The 19305-nt window shown below is 45.6% G+C and overlaps 1 protein-coding gene across 1 annotated transcript in view; it reads right to left on the reverse strand.

Moving 5' to 3' along the window:
- Nucleotides 1-6: 6 nt before the first annotated feature.
- Nucleotides 7-19305, reverse strand: part of TXNRD1 (thioredoxin reductase 1) — a 62546-nt gene continuing 43247 nt past the window's right edge. Inside the window, exons 12-15 of the mRNA XM_029955219.1 lie at nt 16022-16129; nt 13532-13627; nt 9748-9882; nt 7-355 (exon numbers count right to left, since the gene is read on the reverse strand). Of these exons, the coding sequence (XP_029811079.1) occupies nt 293-355; nt 9748-9882; nt 13532-13627; nt 16022-16129 (402 nt within the window). The 3' untranslated portion in view covers nt 7-292. The remainder of the gene's footprint in view (nt 356-9747; nt 9883-13531; nt 13628-16021; nt 16130-19305) is intronic.

Genomic DNA, 19305 nt, shown 5'->3' on the forward strand with positions numbered 1-19305 from the left:
GTCACCGCCCACCACGGGGGCTTGGGGCCGGTGACTTCATGGACGCGCCTTCCGACGCACTGCCGAGTGTCAGCTCCAGTCCGTCATGGTGACCCCAGCGAGACGCTGCCTGCCTTCCTTCCATCCACCGCCTTCTACCCGGGACATCCAAGGGGGCCTTGGCTGCCGTAAGCACAGGGCAAGCGGGTGCCAGAGCCCGTGGCCCTTGCTGAAAACTTCACCTTGGACTTGGGCGGGCTAACAGAGCAGTGACTTGGAGTGTCAGCGGCAGCGTCCACACTGGGGCTTAACCTCAGCAGCCGGCCTGGAGTATGTTTCCTCCAGAGCGCTTGGTCACCGACAAAGTCGTGAATACCTGCGGGGGGACAAAGCAGATTTTCAGACACTCGGGCAAATGAGTCACAGGGAGTTAGTGCAGACAGGAACGACTTAGAGGCCCACTTCAACGGAGTAAAACAGGAGAGTACCATGACTGAGGAGGGCACAGCTTCTCCGGAGGATGAAAGGGGAAAAACGTTTTAAAACCAAGGGAAAGAAGAAAATTTAGGCTATAAGAAGAACTTTATTACCATGAGAGTGACTAAAACAGTTAAAGAAGGACCAAACACCACACAAAGACAGTAACGGTCAGCCACAAGAAAACTCCATACTCTTTAGAGGAAGACAACAAAACCCAGGTGCCTGGCACAGATTCAAAGTGCTAAATTAAGAAAACAACCAGTCAACCTAGAATTCTATGGTCAACAAGAATTTCCTTCCATGAAGAAAGCAACATGAAGACATTTCAGACAAAGCAAAGCTAAGTGACTGTCACTAGCAGACCTCCACTACCAAAATGTTAGAGGAGGTCCCTCCAGCTCAGGGCAACGTGGCAAGGGAGACGCGTCTTCCTGCCGTCGCCTCGCCATCCAGGGCTGGCCCACTCTTATGAGCCCCTCCTTCCTCCTCCATACCTCCTCCTTCTGCCAGGCTGGGCTGTGGATCCCATCCCCTCATGGTCTTATTTCATACATCACCTGAACCCAAACCTGTTAAATCTTAACCTTGCCTTTTCCACTGGTTCTTGCTCCTTGGCTTTTCCATGGGCTCCCCTGGCATTTATCCTAAAACAGTCCTCCCTCAACCTTAGGATCACCTCTACTACCACCGGCTCTTATCCTCTCTACAGATACAATTTTAAGCTGTCGGTACTCACCATCTATTTTTATTCCTCATCTCATGAAATCTGGCTTCCTTCCCCACCAGGCCAACGGAGCGCCTCTCCCAAGGTTCGTCGGGGACCCTCTGGCTGCCAAACCCAGGGGGCGCCTTGCGAAGTTCCCTTCGCACAGCCCTCTGCAGCCCTCATCGTCAACCTTGCCTCCCTTCTAACAGCTTTCTTTCCTCTTCCTGTCCCGTGAGGATGCCCGTGCCCACGTGCCTGTCTGTGGCTGCTCGCCACCATGGCACCAGGTGTGCTGGGATGCTCATTTCCCCCCGGGTGGGCTGGCTGAGCCCCTGGGAAGGCGGGCCATGCAGCCCAGCCACCTGCTCTATTTACTCAGTGTGCTGCACCGATGCCACTGCCCCAGCCCGAAGGTGCGGCCCGGACATCTGCCCCCAGTGCTCCCCTTTGGACACCCTCACATCACACGTCCCATCCAGCCCGCCTCTCCCTCTTAGGAGACCCTCTCTCCAGCCACCGTGTCCCTCCTCAACCATACCAGTAAGACCTGACGAACACTTCTTCCTGGGAGCAACACTTCAAACTGACCACGTCCAAGAAGAACCCTCTCTCTGCCTTAATCCAGCTCCTCAGTCAATGCCATTACCAGGCCGCACATCTGGAATTAATGTTTTATTCTTCTGTCTCCACTCCTGCTAAGGTCTTACATCGCTTCTTCTCTGTCAAATCTGATCTTTGTGTGAACACTGACACTTAGTCCGTGTCTTTATAATTCTGAAGGAACTGTGAGACTTTTGCTAGTTTCCAAAACATGAAGTGCCTTCACGAGGAGGACACCTTTTGTGTAGACCACACATTGTACTCTTGCCCTGTTAGATGTTAGGGGCCCCGGCCTTGCTCTGGCTGGGGACACACGAGTGGAAGTGGGATGTGTCACGGCTTGCTTCTCCACATCTCTCCCCCGACCCCTGCCCCGCTGCCCACCGCCACTTAGCCAGAAATGGCCCGGGAAGGGGCTGCCTCACGAGCAGGGCCGCAGCTGCTCCGTGACGCCCGCAGGGCACCGAGGAGGGACACAGCCAAACCGCCACCCAAGCTGCCCATCTGTACTGCCCGGTTGTGAAAACATAGAAGGGCTTTGAGTTCAATTAATTCAATTTAGGAACATATCTGTTACTGAGTACAATTAAGATTCCACCTCGAACCTTTCTGGCCGCACCAAGCGAGCTAGAGGGGAACTCTGGGACGCTGCTAGCCCCCAGCACACAGGCCCACCTTCTGCGGCCATCACGTGTCTCCTAAGACAGAGGCCACGGCTCAGCTGAGTCCCCAGGGGGAGCAAGACTCTTGGAGCACCCGCATCCTTGTTGGCACACCTGCACAAACCTCTTGGTCAGCTACCCCTTTGATTCCTGACAAATAACTGATTTCCTGGTTTTTAATACAAAGAGGGGAAAGTACACGAAATCAAGACCACCTTCACTTACGCAAGTCAAAGCAAAAGCAATCAGCATCGAAACTACTTCTGAATAAAAGGAGAAAATACTTTTGTGTAAAGAAGGAACATTACTGAGAAAAGTCCTTGGTTGATTTCAGCCTTAACACAGAAACCAAGTCCTTTTACTTCCTGTGTGTCTGTGATATATCATCAGCACTTTAAAAAATGTAGACCCACTGGACAGTACTTTAAAACATTACAAACATGAAGCCAGGAGAAATTATGAATGATTCACATTAAAAAAAATAATAAGACACACATCTTTGTTAGCAAAGAGATGTAGAAGCCTTTGAAAGTTATCCCTTTCATACTTAATACAGAAAAAAAATTATTTACACTGAATTTTGCAATATTTTCATTAGCACTTTCAAATCCAATGCTGATGACACCATAAATTATTACAACTCTTTTGAAAAGCAATAAAATTCCTTTGTTTAAAAAAACATGCAACTGTGGATGAGGACAAAGACCATCCCTGACAATGAAGACAGCTATGTTAGGATGGTATCGTGGGCAATTAAAAATACTATCAACATGCTTGTTTCAATTTTTACAAAGGAAGAAAGGCAAAGAGCCAGGGAATACATTACAACAAATGTCAAGCTTCTGATTGTACAAGCTTAACTTTTATTTCTCAGTAATTATTTCAGAAATAGAACTGGTAGGAGATTTAGGTAGAAAACTAAGCCCATCAGGGGCGCCTGAGTGGCTCAAGTCTTGGTCTCGGTTCAGGTCATGATCTCACGGAGCTCATGGGTTCGAGCTCCGCATTGGGCTTTGCACTGACAGCACAGGGCCTGCTCGGGATTCTCCCTCTCCCTCTGTCCCCTGCCCCTCTGCTGCTCACATGCTCGTTCTCGCTCAAAATAAATAAACTTTTTTAAAAAAACTAAATCTATCAAAAATACAAGACTTCTTTAAAAGCTCTTGTTTTTCTTGTGCCAATAACATGCTTATGGTAAAGCATGTGCCACTGCTGATTAGTCTGGATGAAAAAACTAATAAGATCAATTTTTATAAGATTTTATTTGCACAAAGCTGTTTTAGAATTTTCATAAAAACACATCCTTTAAAAACAAGGTTGGAGGCTGCCCCTTCATGCTTTCCTATCTCAACACAAAGAGCACTTACAAAGGTCAAGTGCTCTGCAGACACTCCCCTCAATGCAGACCTGCCACTACCTCCCAGCCTCACAAGACCCTCCGCTCTAGGCCACGATTATGTTGATAATTAAAACTTCGGACACTCACACTCAGATTAACTTAAAAACATTTCACAAGGGTCTTTTCTAATGCTCTTTCCTCTTGAGCTATTATTTTCTCCCTACAAATAAACTTGATTAGCTGAAATTACTACTCCAAATGATGTGCAATCAGTTTCCTATTCAATTACTGCTGCTCAGAAGTCCAGAATAAATGATCGCCACACGGCTTCACACTGAGTAACGTTAATGCACTACTCACGCTCCAGGCGTTAGGACCCCCAGCCTCCCCGCCGCCCGCACTGCGTCCCCGGTCACAACAGTACTCTCTCCTCCGTCTACAGCAATTCCCCTCAGCTGACAAATCGGTCCACTCTTCTAAGTAATTACTCCTCAGAACCAAGGACTGATCAGTTGCCCAGGTTATTTTATCAAAATGGTGTGAAGACCACTCAAGTGATTCACTCTGCAAACCATCCACAGCCGGCCAGGGCAGCTGTGGCTTCGTTCTGAACACGTTAGGACAGTGCTCGGACCGGTTTTTAAATGATTACTCCTAATCCATCCCATGGACTAACATTGGTGAAATTCAATAAAAACTTATTAGAAAATGAAATTTTAAAAGGTATATAAAATTAAAAGCCAAGATTAGATACTGTCAAATAGCTCTTAAAGTTTCTAACTCTTCCTCTTTCATTTCCATCCATACCTCCTACAGACAAGTAAACATTCTGGGGACATTTCGTGTGCCACCTCTTTATAGCGTGAGGCTGGCCATGAAAAAACAAAAAAACAATGGCTCTGGCAGCATATGCAGTTCATGCCCAAGCTAGACCCGCCATCTATGACACGGAGAAAGAGAGCCCCTAAAAACTCCCTACAAATAAAATTTCACTTTCCCTTGATCAAGAAGCTTAAAAAATTATTTCCATAGTCAAGGGTCAGGAGATTTTGGTTTTTCAAAATCTGGTTTCACACTGAGGAGTAAAAAAACCCAAACAAACAACCCACCTCCTCTCTTGCCTAAAAGGAACAAAATAACTGTAAATTATGTATCTAATAAGTGGCTAACCATCTAAAACATACAAGTCAACAGCAAAAAAAAAAAATCAAACAACCCCATTAAGTAATGGGGAGATGTGAACAGACGTTTTCCCAAAGACATCCGAATGGCCATGAAGAGACGCTCCACATGGCTCGTCATCAGGGAGCTGCATTCTCACACCGGTCAGAACGGCTGTTACCGACAAGGGAAGAGCCGGTGCTGGCGAGGACGTGGAGGAAACAGGGCCCTCGTGCGCTGCTGGTGGGAATGTGAGTCGGTTGCAGCCACAACGGAAAACAACATGGAGGTCCCTTAAAAATTAAAAACAGAACTAGGAATATGACCCAGAGATTCCACTGCTGGGTGTATATCCCCCCAAAACACTAATTTGAGAAGACACCTGCACCCCCAGGTTCCCTGTAGCATAGCAGGCCAAGACGGGGAACCAGCCTCAAACGTCCGTCAGTGGAGGAAGAAAATGTGGTGTGTGTGCACGCACACGGTTACTCAGCCATAAAAAAGAATGAAGCCTTACCACTTACACCCAACGACCCGCACGGCCTCAAGAGCATTATGCTTAGTGAGATGCATCAGAGAAAAACCCAAACTACAGACGCTCTCTTTATGTGCGATCTAAAAAGGGAAAAAAAAAAAAAGCAAGTAACAGGGGCACCTCGGTGGCTCAATCAGTTGAGCCTCTGACTCCTGACTTTGGCTCATGATCCCAGGGCCGTGGGACTGAGCCCCACGTTGGGCTCTACACTCAGCATGGAGCCTGCTTAAGATTCTCCCTCTCTCTCTCTCTCTCTCTCTCTCGCTCATGTGCACTCTCTCTCTAAAAAGAATAAAAACAAACAACATAAGCCACAAGCTCACAGAGAAAAGACGGTTCCAAGAGGTGGGTACGGGGAAGGGAGAAATGGATCAACTATTTTGCTTTCCTGTTGTTGTTTTTGGTTTATATACATTCCTTTTTAAGATGTTATTTCTAAGTCATCTCTGCATCCGATGTGGGGCTCAAACCCACGGCCCCCAAGATCAAGAGTCGCACATTCTACCAACGGAGGCAGCCAGGTCCTCCTACATAAACGTTTTAACAAATCACCAGGGGACCTTTTTCTTTCTTACCTTTTTAAGTTTTTATTTATTCATTTAAGAAATGTGGGGCTTGAACTCATGACCCCGAAATCAAGAGGCTTAGGCACTTCTGACTGAGCCAGTCAAGCACCCTGGGGAGGAGCTTTTACAAAACATGCATCCCTTCCTACCGCACCCTCCACCCCCTTAGAAAATGAGGTAGGGGTGCTTGGATGGCTCAGTTAAGCATCCAACTCCTGATGTCGGTTCAATTCATGAACTCAGAGTTTGTGAGATCTCTCGTGCTGTCTCTCAAAATAAACAAACATTTAAAAAGAAAATATTGTAATGGTCACCTTGAGTGAAGCCACACCTCTATAAGGAAATGCCACAGGAAAACCCAGCCAACGGGCACAGGAGCTCTCCCAAACACTTTCCACACAGCCCTGCTCGGCAACCCCAGGGCTCAGGCGTCACCGGTTTTAGCTGACAGAGACTAAGGTGTCTGAAAAGTTGGGTGCTGCGGCCAGGCCACGGAGATCTTGCTGAGGCTACAGTCCAGCTGCGTGCGTCTCCACCACACTCATGTTGCCACCAGGAAACCATCTCCACTTTTTAAATCCTACGTCAAATACTGCAGACGAGGCCCACATTCACAGTGGCGGTCGCCTGGGGGCCAGACTGCCCGGGTTTGAATCCTGGTTCTGCCACTTCCAAGCTGGAGAGCTGTGGGCAAGGGATTCAGCCTCTCTGTTCCCAGTGTCCTCCCACATCTGTCAGATGGAGACACTACCGCCCCCACCCGGGGAATTCACGTAAGGGCTTCCGCAGAGAGCACAGTGCCCGGCACACTGAACGGGAGTGCCAATCCCCCGGACCCTGCTTTCTCCACGATGGCTTCCTGCTTCACTCCCAGCAACGGTCAGTCCCACTTCAGGGCCGCCCACCTCCCAGTTCTCTCCCAAACGCACCCATGCCTCTTGATGTCCGCCACCACCACCACCCAGTCCGGGCCGGCGCCGTGTCCCTGCTCACTCCCAGTGTGCCTGCTCTGGCCCGTGAGGTCCTGTGCCCCAGCGCCGCCAGGATCTCTCTCCACGGTGCGTCTGATGGCGGTGCCCCTGCTCCAACCTTCTCTCGGTCGAACCCCAGGATAAAGCCCAAACACACCGGCCTCAGTTTACAAGTCCTTCTCTCCAGGCTCTCCAAGCTACAGCGGTACCACAAGCCTTCAGCTGCGTGAAGAAACACCATCCCTCCCACAGAGGCCTCGTGTTTACTCTCCCCTCCGACTGGCTAACCACCAACACGTTTTACTTGTCTTAGATGAGAGCTCCATCCTACCCCCCGTACTCTACGGACACCACTGACCGGGACTGGTCACTCTCCACTGCAAGTGGCACTGGACGCAGCTGCCTCCTGCTCTTTTTGGTCTCATCCTAAATTGCTGCTGTCCCTCAGCGCCCAGCACAGTGCTATACACTCACCTGCACAGCGAACACATTCATGGAGTGAGCCAGCTCCCAACTTCTCGCTCACGCATCAACCACCAGCTTGGGAAAAAAACGTTTTTAAGCCCTGTCAAAGCAGCGAAGCTTTCAGTCTCCGAGCTCCAAAGTCACGGGGGAACCGACAGATGGAGGTGCACAGCAGCAGACTTACAAAGGTCCCCAGATGTGCCAGGACACCCTGGAGGACAGCCTTTGGCCAGCTCCAGGATGACGGCCTGCCCCTCGCGTGCATCGCGCATCTCCCTGCCCCGCCTGTGGTCCACTGGCCCGATGCCACCCCACTCGGGGGGCGGGGGGGGGGAGTGGTCAGCTTGTAACCAGCCCCCGACAGCTAAATTCAGATTTAAAAAGTCAGACACTCTCATACGCAAGTTGAGACATTTTTCATCCATGTCACAGATGACTACTGTAGTTTTTAAGTATGCTGGACTGACTTCTGAAGTTTTAAATATACTGTGTTGTGGGTCAAGTCCCCCAGAAAGACACACTCAACCCTAACCCCCGGGACCTGTTAACATGACCTTATTTGGATAAGGTCAGGCTGGATTCAAACGGACCCTAATCCAATGACTGATGTCATTCTATTAAGGGGAATCCAGACACAGACACGCAGGAGGTGAGGCCACATGTGAGCAGATGGAAACAGGGATGCAGCAGCGAGCCAAGGGAGGACCCGGACCACCAGCAACCACCCCGGGCTGGAAGGGGCCACGCAAGATTCTTCTGGAAGGCCGTGGGAGGGAGGAGGGCCTCTGACTTTGGACTTCAGCCTCCAACCTCCAGAACTATGTGAGAATCAAGTGCTGTTGTCGGAGGCCACCGAGTGTGTGGCACTCCGTTACGTCAGCCCTAGGAAGAGTGGGGCTCGAACAGTCATATCCTCCCTGGAAGCGTTTTTGAAAGAAATGAAGTTGGTTGGCTCCTTCCCTCGGCAGACAGCCTTGGTCATGACACTGAACAAAAGATCTACTGTACATTCTTTAAGAGCATCAGTCTAGACTCTTTTTGATTTGGGGATTATATTTTTAAAGGTTCAGTTTTATTTCACAAAAACAGCAGCTTTCTGTGACTAATGCCCTGGTCACCAAACTTGTTAAGAGTTCATGCTCCCGTTCTAGTGCACGTTAACAGAGAGGAGGATATTTCCCTAATCACAGGAAAGGCAAAGCAAAAGGAAACCAAAACATTCTTCCAGGTCGTAAAGCTGACATTTCACACGCTCAGCAGAGAGTTCAGGTGTTCCAGGGCAAAATGAAGAGACACCAACGAGTTAACAAGCCGCCGGATAAAATCAGGCATGAGCGCGCACACCTGTGTGCGTGTAAGCACACGCGCCCCCTGGAAACCACGACTGCGGTGGCCCCATAACAGCTCCAGTTTCTAACTCCATACCTGAGCTGGACTCCTATGAGCTCCTTGGCCCCCACCTTCACCACAGGCTCGGAAGCAGACCCCGCTGTGGTCCACACGCCCTCCACGGCAGCAGGCAGCACGCCGGTCAGCCCTGGCACGACCCCGGACCACCAGGAAGAAACATGGTCACCCAGGGGCCCAGACTTCACCTTTTAAAAGCATCACTTTCAGGATGCGCCTGGATGGCTCAGGCCGTTAGGAGTCCAACTTCAGCCCAGATCATGATCTCACAGTTTGCAAGTTCGAGCCCATATCAGGCCCCGTGCTGACAGCTTAGAGCCTGGAGCCTGCTTGGGATTCTCCCCCTCTCTGCCCCTCCCATGCTCACGCTCTGCCTCTCTCTCTCTCAAAAATAACAAACATTAAAAATTAAAAAAAATAAAATAAAAGCATCACTTCCAAATGTCATCCTTTGAGACCAAAAGCTAAAAAGGCAGACGACATCATTTAGCCTCGAGATGGCCCTGGGACAACTAGGACTGGAGCTCTTTCGGGATACGAATAACACTAGTCGCTGCCAACCAAGAAAAGAATGGAGGAGACGGGATAAAAGATAGAAGGCACGTCTCTATAAATAAATCACTGCCACCATTCCTACCACTTACCAGCATGACACTACGATCCCATTCATATCAGGAATGAAAAATATTTGAAAAAGGAAAAATCGTTTCTTGACACAACGTTTTTCTGAGGTATTCAATCATGAACTCAACTGTAAGGACGCACAGAATTAGCTCGACTACGGCAGAAAGACCCCAGCCTCAGAGTCCTACACCCGCCACTTGCCAGCCAGGTGACCGGCACTGAAACAGAGCTGCCGACACAGAGGGGACCCACCTCTGCACAGACGGGGTGGATCCCGATGGTACTGTCCAGCTGCTGCTTGGTCAGCCCACACTTGAGCGCAGCGGCAAAGCCTTGCGTAACCTCTCCGGCATTTGGACCCAGTACGTGGAAGCCGACAACACGTTCCTAAGATAAAAAATAAAGGAACACAGTTCATTCTTTCCCCCTTAACAGACTAGAACATTAACCCAGTCTATTCTAAAACCTTGTTCAGAAATGACCAAAGACTTATATTTACAGTTGCTGAAAGTGATTTAGGCTGAAGGCACTCCGACTAGGGCCAACAGGTGGTGGTTACATCAAGCAAGAAGGAAGAGACGAGAGCTGGCCTTCAGCGATGAAGGGGAAAGTCATGAAAAGCCAACATGTATGCAACTCCATAAGCACCAAAATGTTCTGAAAAATGTTTTCAAAGGGGCAGATGTGTGCTCATCCTCTATTTGGTTGTCTCAAAGCTCCAGATAAACCTTCTATGATAGCTGGAACATTTAGAAGCACTCATTTAGGGGCTCCTGGCTGGCTCAGTCCATGGAGCAGGCGCCCCAGGAAGATAGTGGTCTTAAATCCCTGTTGCTAATTCCTTATTTTTCTTTGCATTTCAACAGGATCTCTTGCCCACTTACTAAGAACTGCTTGTGTCAGATATCTGCTCTTACAGGATACTCCCCTGCTTGACTCCCGGTGAGAACACCGTGCTCCGTGCCCGTGTGTCCCACACTCGCCTGATGGGAAGACTCAGCGCTGCGGCTCGCTGCCCCGGCCCCCTGGGTGCCGCCCTAGACCAGTGAGATGAGGTCCCCCCGGCAGGGACCCCAGAGTCTGTTTACTTGCACTCTCTGTTTGGAAATCACTGCCTTAAATGGGTCTCAAACCTTGGGGTTGTGATTTCAAGCCCCACTCTGGGTGTAGAGATTACTTTAAAAAAATTCTTTTAATAAAATCTAAAAGAATTAAATAAAGAAAAGCAGTCATTTAAATTTAAAAATCATTTTAACTAAGGCTTTGGGGGTAGACAGCACAGTTAGACTTAAGACACTTCCAATCTGAGAACATTTCTGAAACCAACAGAAAAATGTTTGGCAACTCTGAAATACCTATATGGGAATTACTTTGAATAAACTATATATCCCAGACTCTGGCTACTGCCAAGGGCAGAGAAATCTGATGCATTCTAATGTTTAGATTTTCACGACCGAGCTGTATTATCTAGTCCAATCTCCTCATCACAGATGAGGCAACTCAGGCCGTGGGGTGCAGAGCCTTATGTCAGGTTCAATCGCTGCCTGGAAAACAATCAGGAAGGCGGTTCTGTTGCCAGAGTATGATAATCTATCCCATGATGGACTCTCACTGTTCATCCCGTCAATCAGGGGCTTCGTATATGGGGAGAGCCCAAAACACACTGCGCTGAAACTAGATTTACACTTAATAATATAGACAGATCTCAAAAAAAGAGAAATATAAGTTGCAGGCTTGTCTTTTTTAGCTGAGGATACCATTCTTAAACCACAGTGCAAAGTATTTAATAGGGAGCAAACAAAAGCGTGGGCAGGGGAGACTGGGGCAAGGAGTAGGCGTACAGGATTGAGAAGGAATACGAAAGACTACACAGCCACAGGGTAACGCTTAATAGAGTGGGAGCGACACAGCCTGGAGACCGAGTCCCAACTCTGCCCCTAACTAAGTAAGTAGCCTGAGCACAATTACTTACCTTCCATGGGCTTCAGTTTCTTCATCAGTAAAACAGAAATAATAGTAACACATACTTCACAGGATTATACATGTGAGAATTAACTAAGTGAAACTATGCAGACTTCTAAGTAGTACACGGTACATAGTAAGTGCTCAATAAACATAGGCTATTATATATTTCCTCTATGACAGTTTCCTTCTCACAAGAGAAAAGCTCTGAAGCAAATATATCAAAATGTCAATGTTACTGAACCTGGGTGGTAGGTACTTTCCCTATCTTCCTGTACCCATTAAATGTTTCATATAAAAAAAAGAAAAGCATACAAAAAGAACAAAAACCTAGCAGACAATAAACACTGGAAAAACCAAGCATGTGCAGACACTCTGAAATGACCGACTCAAAGTGAACAAAGCCTATGTCCCAAGGATGGTCAAGTTCTAGAAGCAGGCTTTTGTCTCAGACTGCTCGTGGCGGGGAACGTGGGTGGCTCAGTTGGTTGAACGATTCTCAGTTTCAGCTCAAGTCATAATGTCACGGTTTGTGATTTCGAGCCTTCACTGTGAGCGTGAAGCCTGGCTGGGACTCTCTCCCATTCTCACTGCCCTTCCCCCACTCACAGGCATTCGCATGTTCTCTCTCAAAATAAATTTAAAAACAAGTTTGTTCGTGACAAAAGAACAATGACAAGATTCACCTTTTCTAACACCATCTTTGCCTATGGAAATAACTGAAAGTAATGTCACCCTACTTACGGCCTCGACTATTTATTTAATTGGGCTCCTTAATAGTGAAAACTATTCTTTATGTCATATTTCAGAAGTGTTATTGGAAGAAATGACACAACAGTGAAAAAAAGACAAAAGAACCACATACAGTTAAAGCAAATTTGCTTCGTCTGAAGGAAAATGTGGGGGTTCAACTGATTGCTACACACAACACGCAACTGAGCCAGCGCTCGCGAGAGGCAGGGCTGAGGCCGCCAGCGAGAACATCAGTCTCCCATCCGGACCGCAGTAGCGTGTTAGCTAACGTATACAAACGCTTTTAATAAAACCTGTCTGCGAAGAAAACAACCGCATAAACTCGTTCGTTATGTCAGCTGTGTCTCGGCATATTCATTTGCTAAATGCATCTAAGATGACCTCTTCTGGAGAAGATCCAGGCTCTCCTGTACTGCAGCCTGGCACAGTGGTTTCTAACAGGACACATGGCTTAATTATAGTCAAATCCCCAAATAATGAAAGTGTGAGTTTATTGGGCTTTTAACTATGGATTCTTTAGAACCAATTACATTTTTACTCAGGATTTTTATTTTAAAGGTAGGATTCCAACTAAGTTAGAAATACCACTTCTCAAAAGATGTGTACATACATGTGTTCTGAGTTACAATATACACTAGGGACAGCAGTCAAAAAAGACCGAAGGGGAGTGTCTGGCTCTTTGTTTCAGCTCAGGTCATGATCTCGTGGTTTGTGAGTTCGAGTCCTGCACCAGGCCCTGCGCTGACAGCTGAGGGCCTGTTTGGGTTCTCTCTCATCCCTGGCCCTCATCCTGCTCACACTCTCTCTCTCAAAAAGAATTAAACATAGAAAAAAAAAAAAAAAGACGGAAAACCAACAATTTATTCCATCAGCATGTAGGTATGGAAACAGACCCCACAAGGTCAAGGGCTCTGCCCACAGGCCTTCAGTTACCAGTTGCTAATGCAGAAGTTGGCAACGAAATCTTAAATCAGAGCCCAATTAAGAGCTCTTCCTGGTACACTTTTCTCATGAGTGTCAGCTGCTTAGGATACAAACTTGTGTAACTCCTTTTAGATCTTCTCATTTTTAGACTGTCCATGAGTTCTGCTTTCCTTTTATAAACACAAACATCAAGTTCTCAAGTCGTCTCTGTGGTCTGCACTCCGCAAGTTCTGCCTGGCTGCCTACCAAGTACAGGGCCCTGAGCCAGGGACGCTGAGTGGAGACCAAAAGGCAAAATACGAAAGGAATGCAATGCGTATCATGTGTTCAAAAAGACCTATGTATGAAAAACAAAATGAAATTACTGGAGAAAGGACGAAATGACGATTTCACTTACGTTGTCTTTGATATTACAGATTATTTTTGCGTAACACTTATTGTTATCTCTTGATGGAATCGTCCATTCCAACGGCCAAAAGTAACTGTGGTAAACCTAAGAAGATATAAACACAATTGAGACCCATTAACTTAAGAAACATGTTTGTCAAACACCAGGTACGGTTTGAAAACACCGGAGGCTCTCTGATACTTATCATTAAACAATAAAATTCAAGGAATAAACAGGAATTTGGTTGAAAGTAAATGACCTTAAGCTTGCTGTTAAGCCTCTTTGCTGTAAGCTTATCCTATAATTACATCTCAACCTGAGAGGAATAAACCATAAGTAATAACAGCAAAGAGCAAGCAAATGAGAGAAAGAAGCCAGGTCATTACCTGCTGTCTTCCATCAAAAAAAGAAAGAAAAAGAGGAAAGACAGAGAGAAAGAGAGAAAGAGAGAAAGAGAGAGAGAGAGAGAAAGGAAGAAAGGAAGAAAGGAAGAAAGGAAGAAAGAAAGAAAGAAAGAAAGAAAGAACCCAACACTATGTTGTACAGAAATGACAACTTTGGGGAAGAAACAAGTCAGGTGCCAGGAACAATTAGAGCGGTTATCTAGCTCCTTGATTAACGCTTCCAAAGACATTTCCTCCCTTGGCATTATTCATCAAAGCAATGAAGGAGAGAAGGAGAGAGGGAGGGAAGAGGAGAAGGTGGAGGGACACGGATATTTTTACGATGTTTCATAATCTCAAGTCTGGGTGACTACGGGATTTTTTCCTCCTCCAGCTGCTACCCTCAGTTCAAACCATATATGGTTGGCTACCTTTTAAAAATTTACTGATTATGTAACCATTATGGTGTTCTTCAAGGTTCTAATACAATGTGAATGTTTTTTTAAATGTGGGTTACAAAACTGAATTTACAGTGTCATAGGATCACAACAATTATGCAGGGAAAAGACAAAGAAATTACCCCAAATTGCTAGCAACTGCTGTGTTACAGACATTCGTCTATGGGTAACTGTTTCCTATTTTCATTTTCAATTCAACTCAAATGTATTACTTTTGTAATGAAAAATGCAAATTCCAATAAAATGAAAGCCAAAGCTTGTCAAGAAATATGAAATATACAAGAACCTTCAACTTTAAGAATCTTTCAATAGGAATCTATCCTCAGAAAATAATCAAGAGAAATAGACAATGAATTCTGAAGATGTTCATCATTCTATTTATAATAGTGAAAAACTATAAGCCATCTAATAAAAGTATGGCTTATATTATTTTATAGCACCCAAAAATGCAGACGTCATTTTCTAAAATGCTGTTTTTAGGGAGAAATGCTCATGACCTAACATTAAATGCACATAACTTAATCACACTTAAAAAAGATTGACATATGTACCTACAATTATTCATGAACACGTATATATACACTATATAAACACAAACACTTTGAGGGACTAGAAGAAAATACACCAAAATATTAATTTTGTAGTGATCTCTTCTTGAATTAAAATTTTTTAAATATTTTCCTAATTTTTCAAACTTCCTATAATGAGGATACACTGTTTTTACAATCAGATGTTACTAATGTTGGTACTAATTAGGACAAGATACTACTACTGATATATATAAGAAGAAGATTTAAGAGATTTAAAACAGACTTCCACATCATAAAATTTACTCTGGTTTACAAATCTGGTCTTTTAGAAGGTTTTACTGGAAGTCTTTCTCCTGAATGATTGACGGCAGCAATCCCTTGGGGAGCACTGCATACATACAGAGAGCGTGTTTCTTGTGCGTGTTCCTTGACTGTGGCGAAGTTACTAGAGGGTAATTATATAAAAATATCCAACTATTACTAGAGAGTGGTAAAAGTGTAGTTAAGTTTTAGTTTTCTTCTTTGTATTTTCCTGTAGTTTTCATTTCTCCGACGCTACTGTTTTAATAAAAAAAAAAAAATAGTCAAGTGGTTTTAAAGGTAGAAGGAGGGGCGCCTGGGTGGCTCCGCTGGGTAAGCGTCAGACTTGATCTCGGCTCAGGTCATGACCTCACAGCTCATGGGTTCATGCATCAGGCCCTGAATCGACAGTGGGGAGCCTGCTTGGGATTCTCTCTCTCACTCTCTCTCTGCCCCTTTTTCTGCACTCTCTCTCTCTCAAAAATAAATTAAAAAAAAAAAAGAAAAAGTAGAAGAAATATTACTAGGTCAACTGACAGAATTGAAAAAATGAAAGGTAGATTTTAACTTCCTAAAAAACGAGTCAACTACACAGCGGTTACCTAAGAAATACCCTGTTCACAGGAAACACACACTGAGGAGTTCAGGAGTAAAAAGGCATTTAACTTACTTTCAAAACGTGCAGCAAAAAACGATACACACAGATACACAGATAAAAAGAGAATATAAAAAGAGTAAAACAAATGGGCAAAAGGTTGACAGTACAAGAATCTGGATCACAGGTTATACAAAAGGTCTCGCTGCTATTTTTCCCCCTCTGTGACTTACCTCAATGTTTTCTTCCCCGAACTTCTCCACAGCTTTCTCCTCAGAAAGACCGCAAGAGCCGTACTCCAAAGGAGTAAACACAGTCGTTGGAACATTTTCATAGTCACACTGTTTCAAAATGAAGAAAAGAGTTAAAAATGGAGAAAGTATGACTCAAAAAAGAGGGGTAGGGCAAAAAGGTTCAAAATTAGGAGGGGAAAGCAGACTAGTAAATTTCTACCGAAAGGCTGGGAAGTCACAAACCCAGACATCAAACCTACTCTGGGCTGAGAAACACTAACTCGTGTGATCAGTTCAGGGAAGGAGTGAAGTGTGGCAAGACCGGTGACGACGAGATTCCCGTGGCTTCTCCATCCATCGACCAACTGATGTTAACAAGGACACCCTGCTTGTCCCCTTATGAAGCAGCCAAACACAATAGGAGCGTACCCAACGCTAACAGTCTCATACTGGTGACAGGAACTAACAGACTTCTTTTGGAAAGCCAATTAGGTTTGGCCTGCTAAGCGCCGTAGAAACACCCTTTACCGCTGTGCCATGAGCCCCGCTCCTCGCATTCTACAACAGCAATCTACTGTCCAGAAAAGCCACACGCGCTCGTGGAGCATCGCGGCAGCGCTCAGCGGCGCCGTCTCTCGGGACGGCAGACCCCACGCGCGCAGGGGAAGGGGTTCCACAGTGCATGCTCTCGGCCCATTCCCCTGCAGCCACTGAAGCGCAATGAAGACTTGGGAAACAAAAGGAGTTAATGACGGTACTTCCAAAACATGTTTTATGATGTCACTCGTGCAGATGACTAAAGGGTTCTAAAGTCAAGCAAGTCTATGACACGCTGGATTAAGCAAACAAACAGGTTTCTCCACTACTGATTTCTCTGAGCCTTCGGTGTACAGACGTTAATTGTGGGAAAGGTATTCTGTAAGTGCCAAATATGTTTGTAAATGCTACTGGGTAAAGATCTACCAATCACACTGGTACACAGAGGTGAGCCTAATAAGTAACGTTCTGCATTTAAAATACCAAAATTCAATTCTCAAGTCTCATTCTTTAAAACACTACTATAAAATCTTTAAAATGTATCTCCCTCTAGAAACAATAAATATAATCCTTTTTCTCTAAAAAGAACTTTATATAAACCCTTGGAATTCTGAATCGAAGGTAGAGGCAGGGGCACCTGGGCAGCTCAGTCAGTTGAGCATCTGTTTTCGGCTCAGGTCATAATCTCACAGTTCGAGTTTGTGAGTTCGAGCCTCGCATTGGGCTCTCTGCCTTCAGCAAGGAGCCCACTTCAGATCTTCTGTGCCCCTCACCCTTCTCAAAAAGAAATAAACTTAAAAAAAAAAAAAACAGTAAAGGCGGACATCCCCGTACAGCCATAATGGTGCACCAGGGACCAATCTACGTTCCTGCTGTCACAACTGGACAACCAAGCAGCAGGCAACACTTGCAGACAGGGGATGACGGGCAGCGCAGGGCTGTGATGCTGACGGAAGGGAATCGAATGAGGCGAGCCCCGTGATCTCCCTAGTTTACTGCCCAGAGCACTTCCTGAGGACTGCGTGCAAGAGGACGCAGCCCAGAGCACAGCATCTCTCTCAGTTACGGAGGCTGGAAGCCGCAGGGCAGAGCCCCCAAGGGCGGGGCAGCACAAAGACAACTCTTGACATCTGCAGAGACTCCGGCCGAGAACCGATCTGTAAATGTGCCGCAGGAGGGATTCAAGGGGGAGTAAAGAACCGCTGGGAAGCAGACAGCAGTAGGCTCCCAGAGCCTTACGGGACTGGAAACAGCTCAGTTCCCTCAAGCCAGACTGGAAAGAACTCATAAAGTTAAGAGGAATGGGGGAGAGTCCTCCAAAAGGCATCAGTTTAGTGGTGGAAGGAAATCGGCCCTAGATAAAAGGTGGTTCTTGGCAGACCCTAAAAAAGCTTTTAAAAACAAGTAACAGAAGGATAAAACTAATGCCATGTACGCTAACAGGCTGCTAGACCAAAATCAAGCACCATATAAAGGAATCCAATAAAACCCGGCACCCAACAATGTAAAATGTACAACGCACAATGCCCACATCCTTCCAAGTTAACAAGACACGCAAAGGAGCAAGAACATGTAAGCCAATACCAAGGAACATCAATGAACAGAATCAGACACCGAAAAAGAGAGGATGGAATTAACAGATGACATTAAATGAACTATTATAAATATGCAGAAAACAGAAAAACATGAACCTGCTGAGGAGAGAAAAGGAAAACATTTTAAATAAATAAAACTAGTAGAGATGAAAGAACCCAGTTGAAGTGCAAATTATGTAATATGGAATTAATAGCCTAAGATAGTGGAGAAGATCAGCAACCTTGAACTTGATCAGGCTAAGAAAATAAAGCACAGAAAGGGGTCGGGGCAAAGAACTTCAATGAAAGGAGCATCAGAGACCCACATAATACTGAGTGAACCAACATTCATTGACTGGAGGTTGAGGCGGGGAAAAAAGGGGGGAAGACAGAAAAAAATAATTGAATGGCTGAAAATTTTCCACAGTTGATGACAAGGGTAAACAGATAAATTCAAGAATCTTGACAAATCATAAGCAGAATAAATATAAGGAAAAGCATGCCAAGGCATGCAATAGTTTAGCAGTAATTGCTAAAAATCATGGATAAAAAGAAAACTTTATTAAGAATAAAGATAAAAATGATAGCATACTTTTGTTCAGAATCTATGCAACCAGAGATAGTAGGCAAATCGTTAAGATAGTTAAAGAAACACAGTAAGTCTAGAACTCAATATTCAGCAAAAACATCCTTCCCCCTCAAACGGAGGTAAAATAAACTTAGAAAAACAAACAACAAAGCAGAGAAAAGGAATTCACCAGGAGCAGATACACACAGCGTAATGGCAAAAGGACATTCTTCAGGCAGGAAAAGGTGTTTCAGACCAGTTTCTCCCTGACTCCAAAACGCAGTTTCTAACCGACCTCAGCGGACTGCTGTGGCCTAGCCTGGAAAACGTAACCCTCATTTCTAACACTTTTATTTGGAAAGCACACTTGTCAGTTTTCACAACAATCAACTCAATCAACTTCTGAGGTTGAAGATACGTGAACTGTGGCTGCTCTAGACTTTTCACGGAGAGCATTTTATCAATTTTTCTCTTTTTTAAGCAGGCTCTACACCCAACGCAGGGCCTGAACTCATGACTCTGAGATCAAGAGTTGCATGCTCTACTACATGAGCCAGCCAGGTGCCCCTAAAATATTTTATATTTACTGTAAAACTGAGTTAACT

Source organism: Suricata suricatta, chromosome 10, assembly GCF_006229205.1.
Source record: "Suricata suricatta isolate VVHF042 chromosome 10, meerkat_22Aug2017_6uvM2_HiC, whole genome shotgun sequence".
NCBI classification, from domain to species: domain Eukaryota; kingdom Metazoa; phylum Chordata; class Mammalia; order Carnivora; family Herpestidae; genus Suricata; species Suricata suricatta.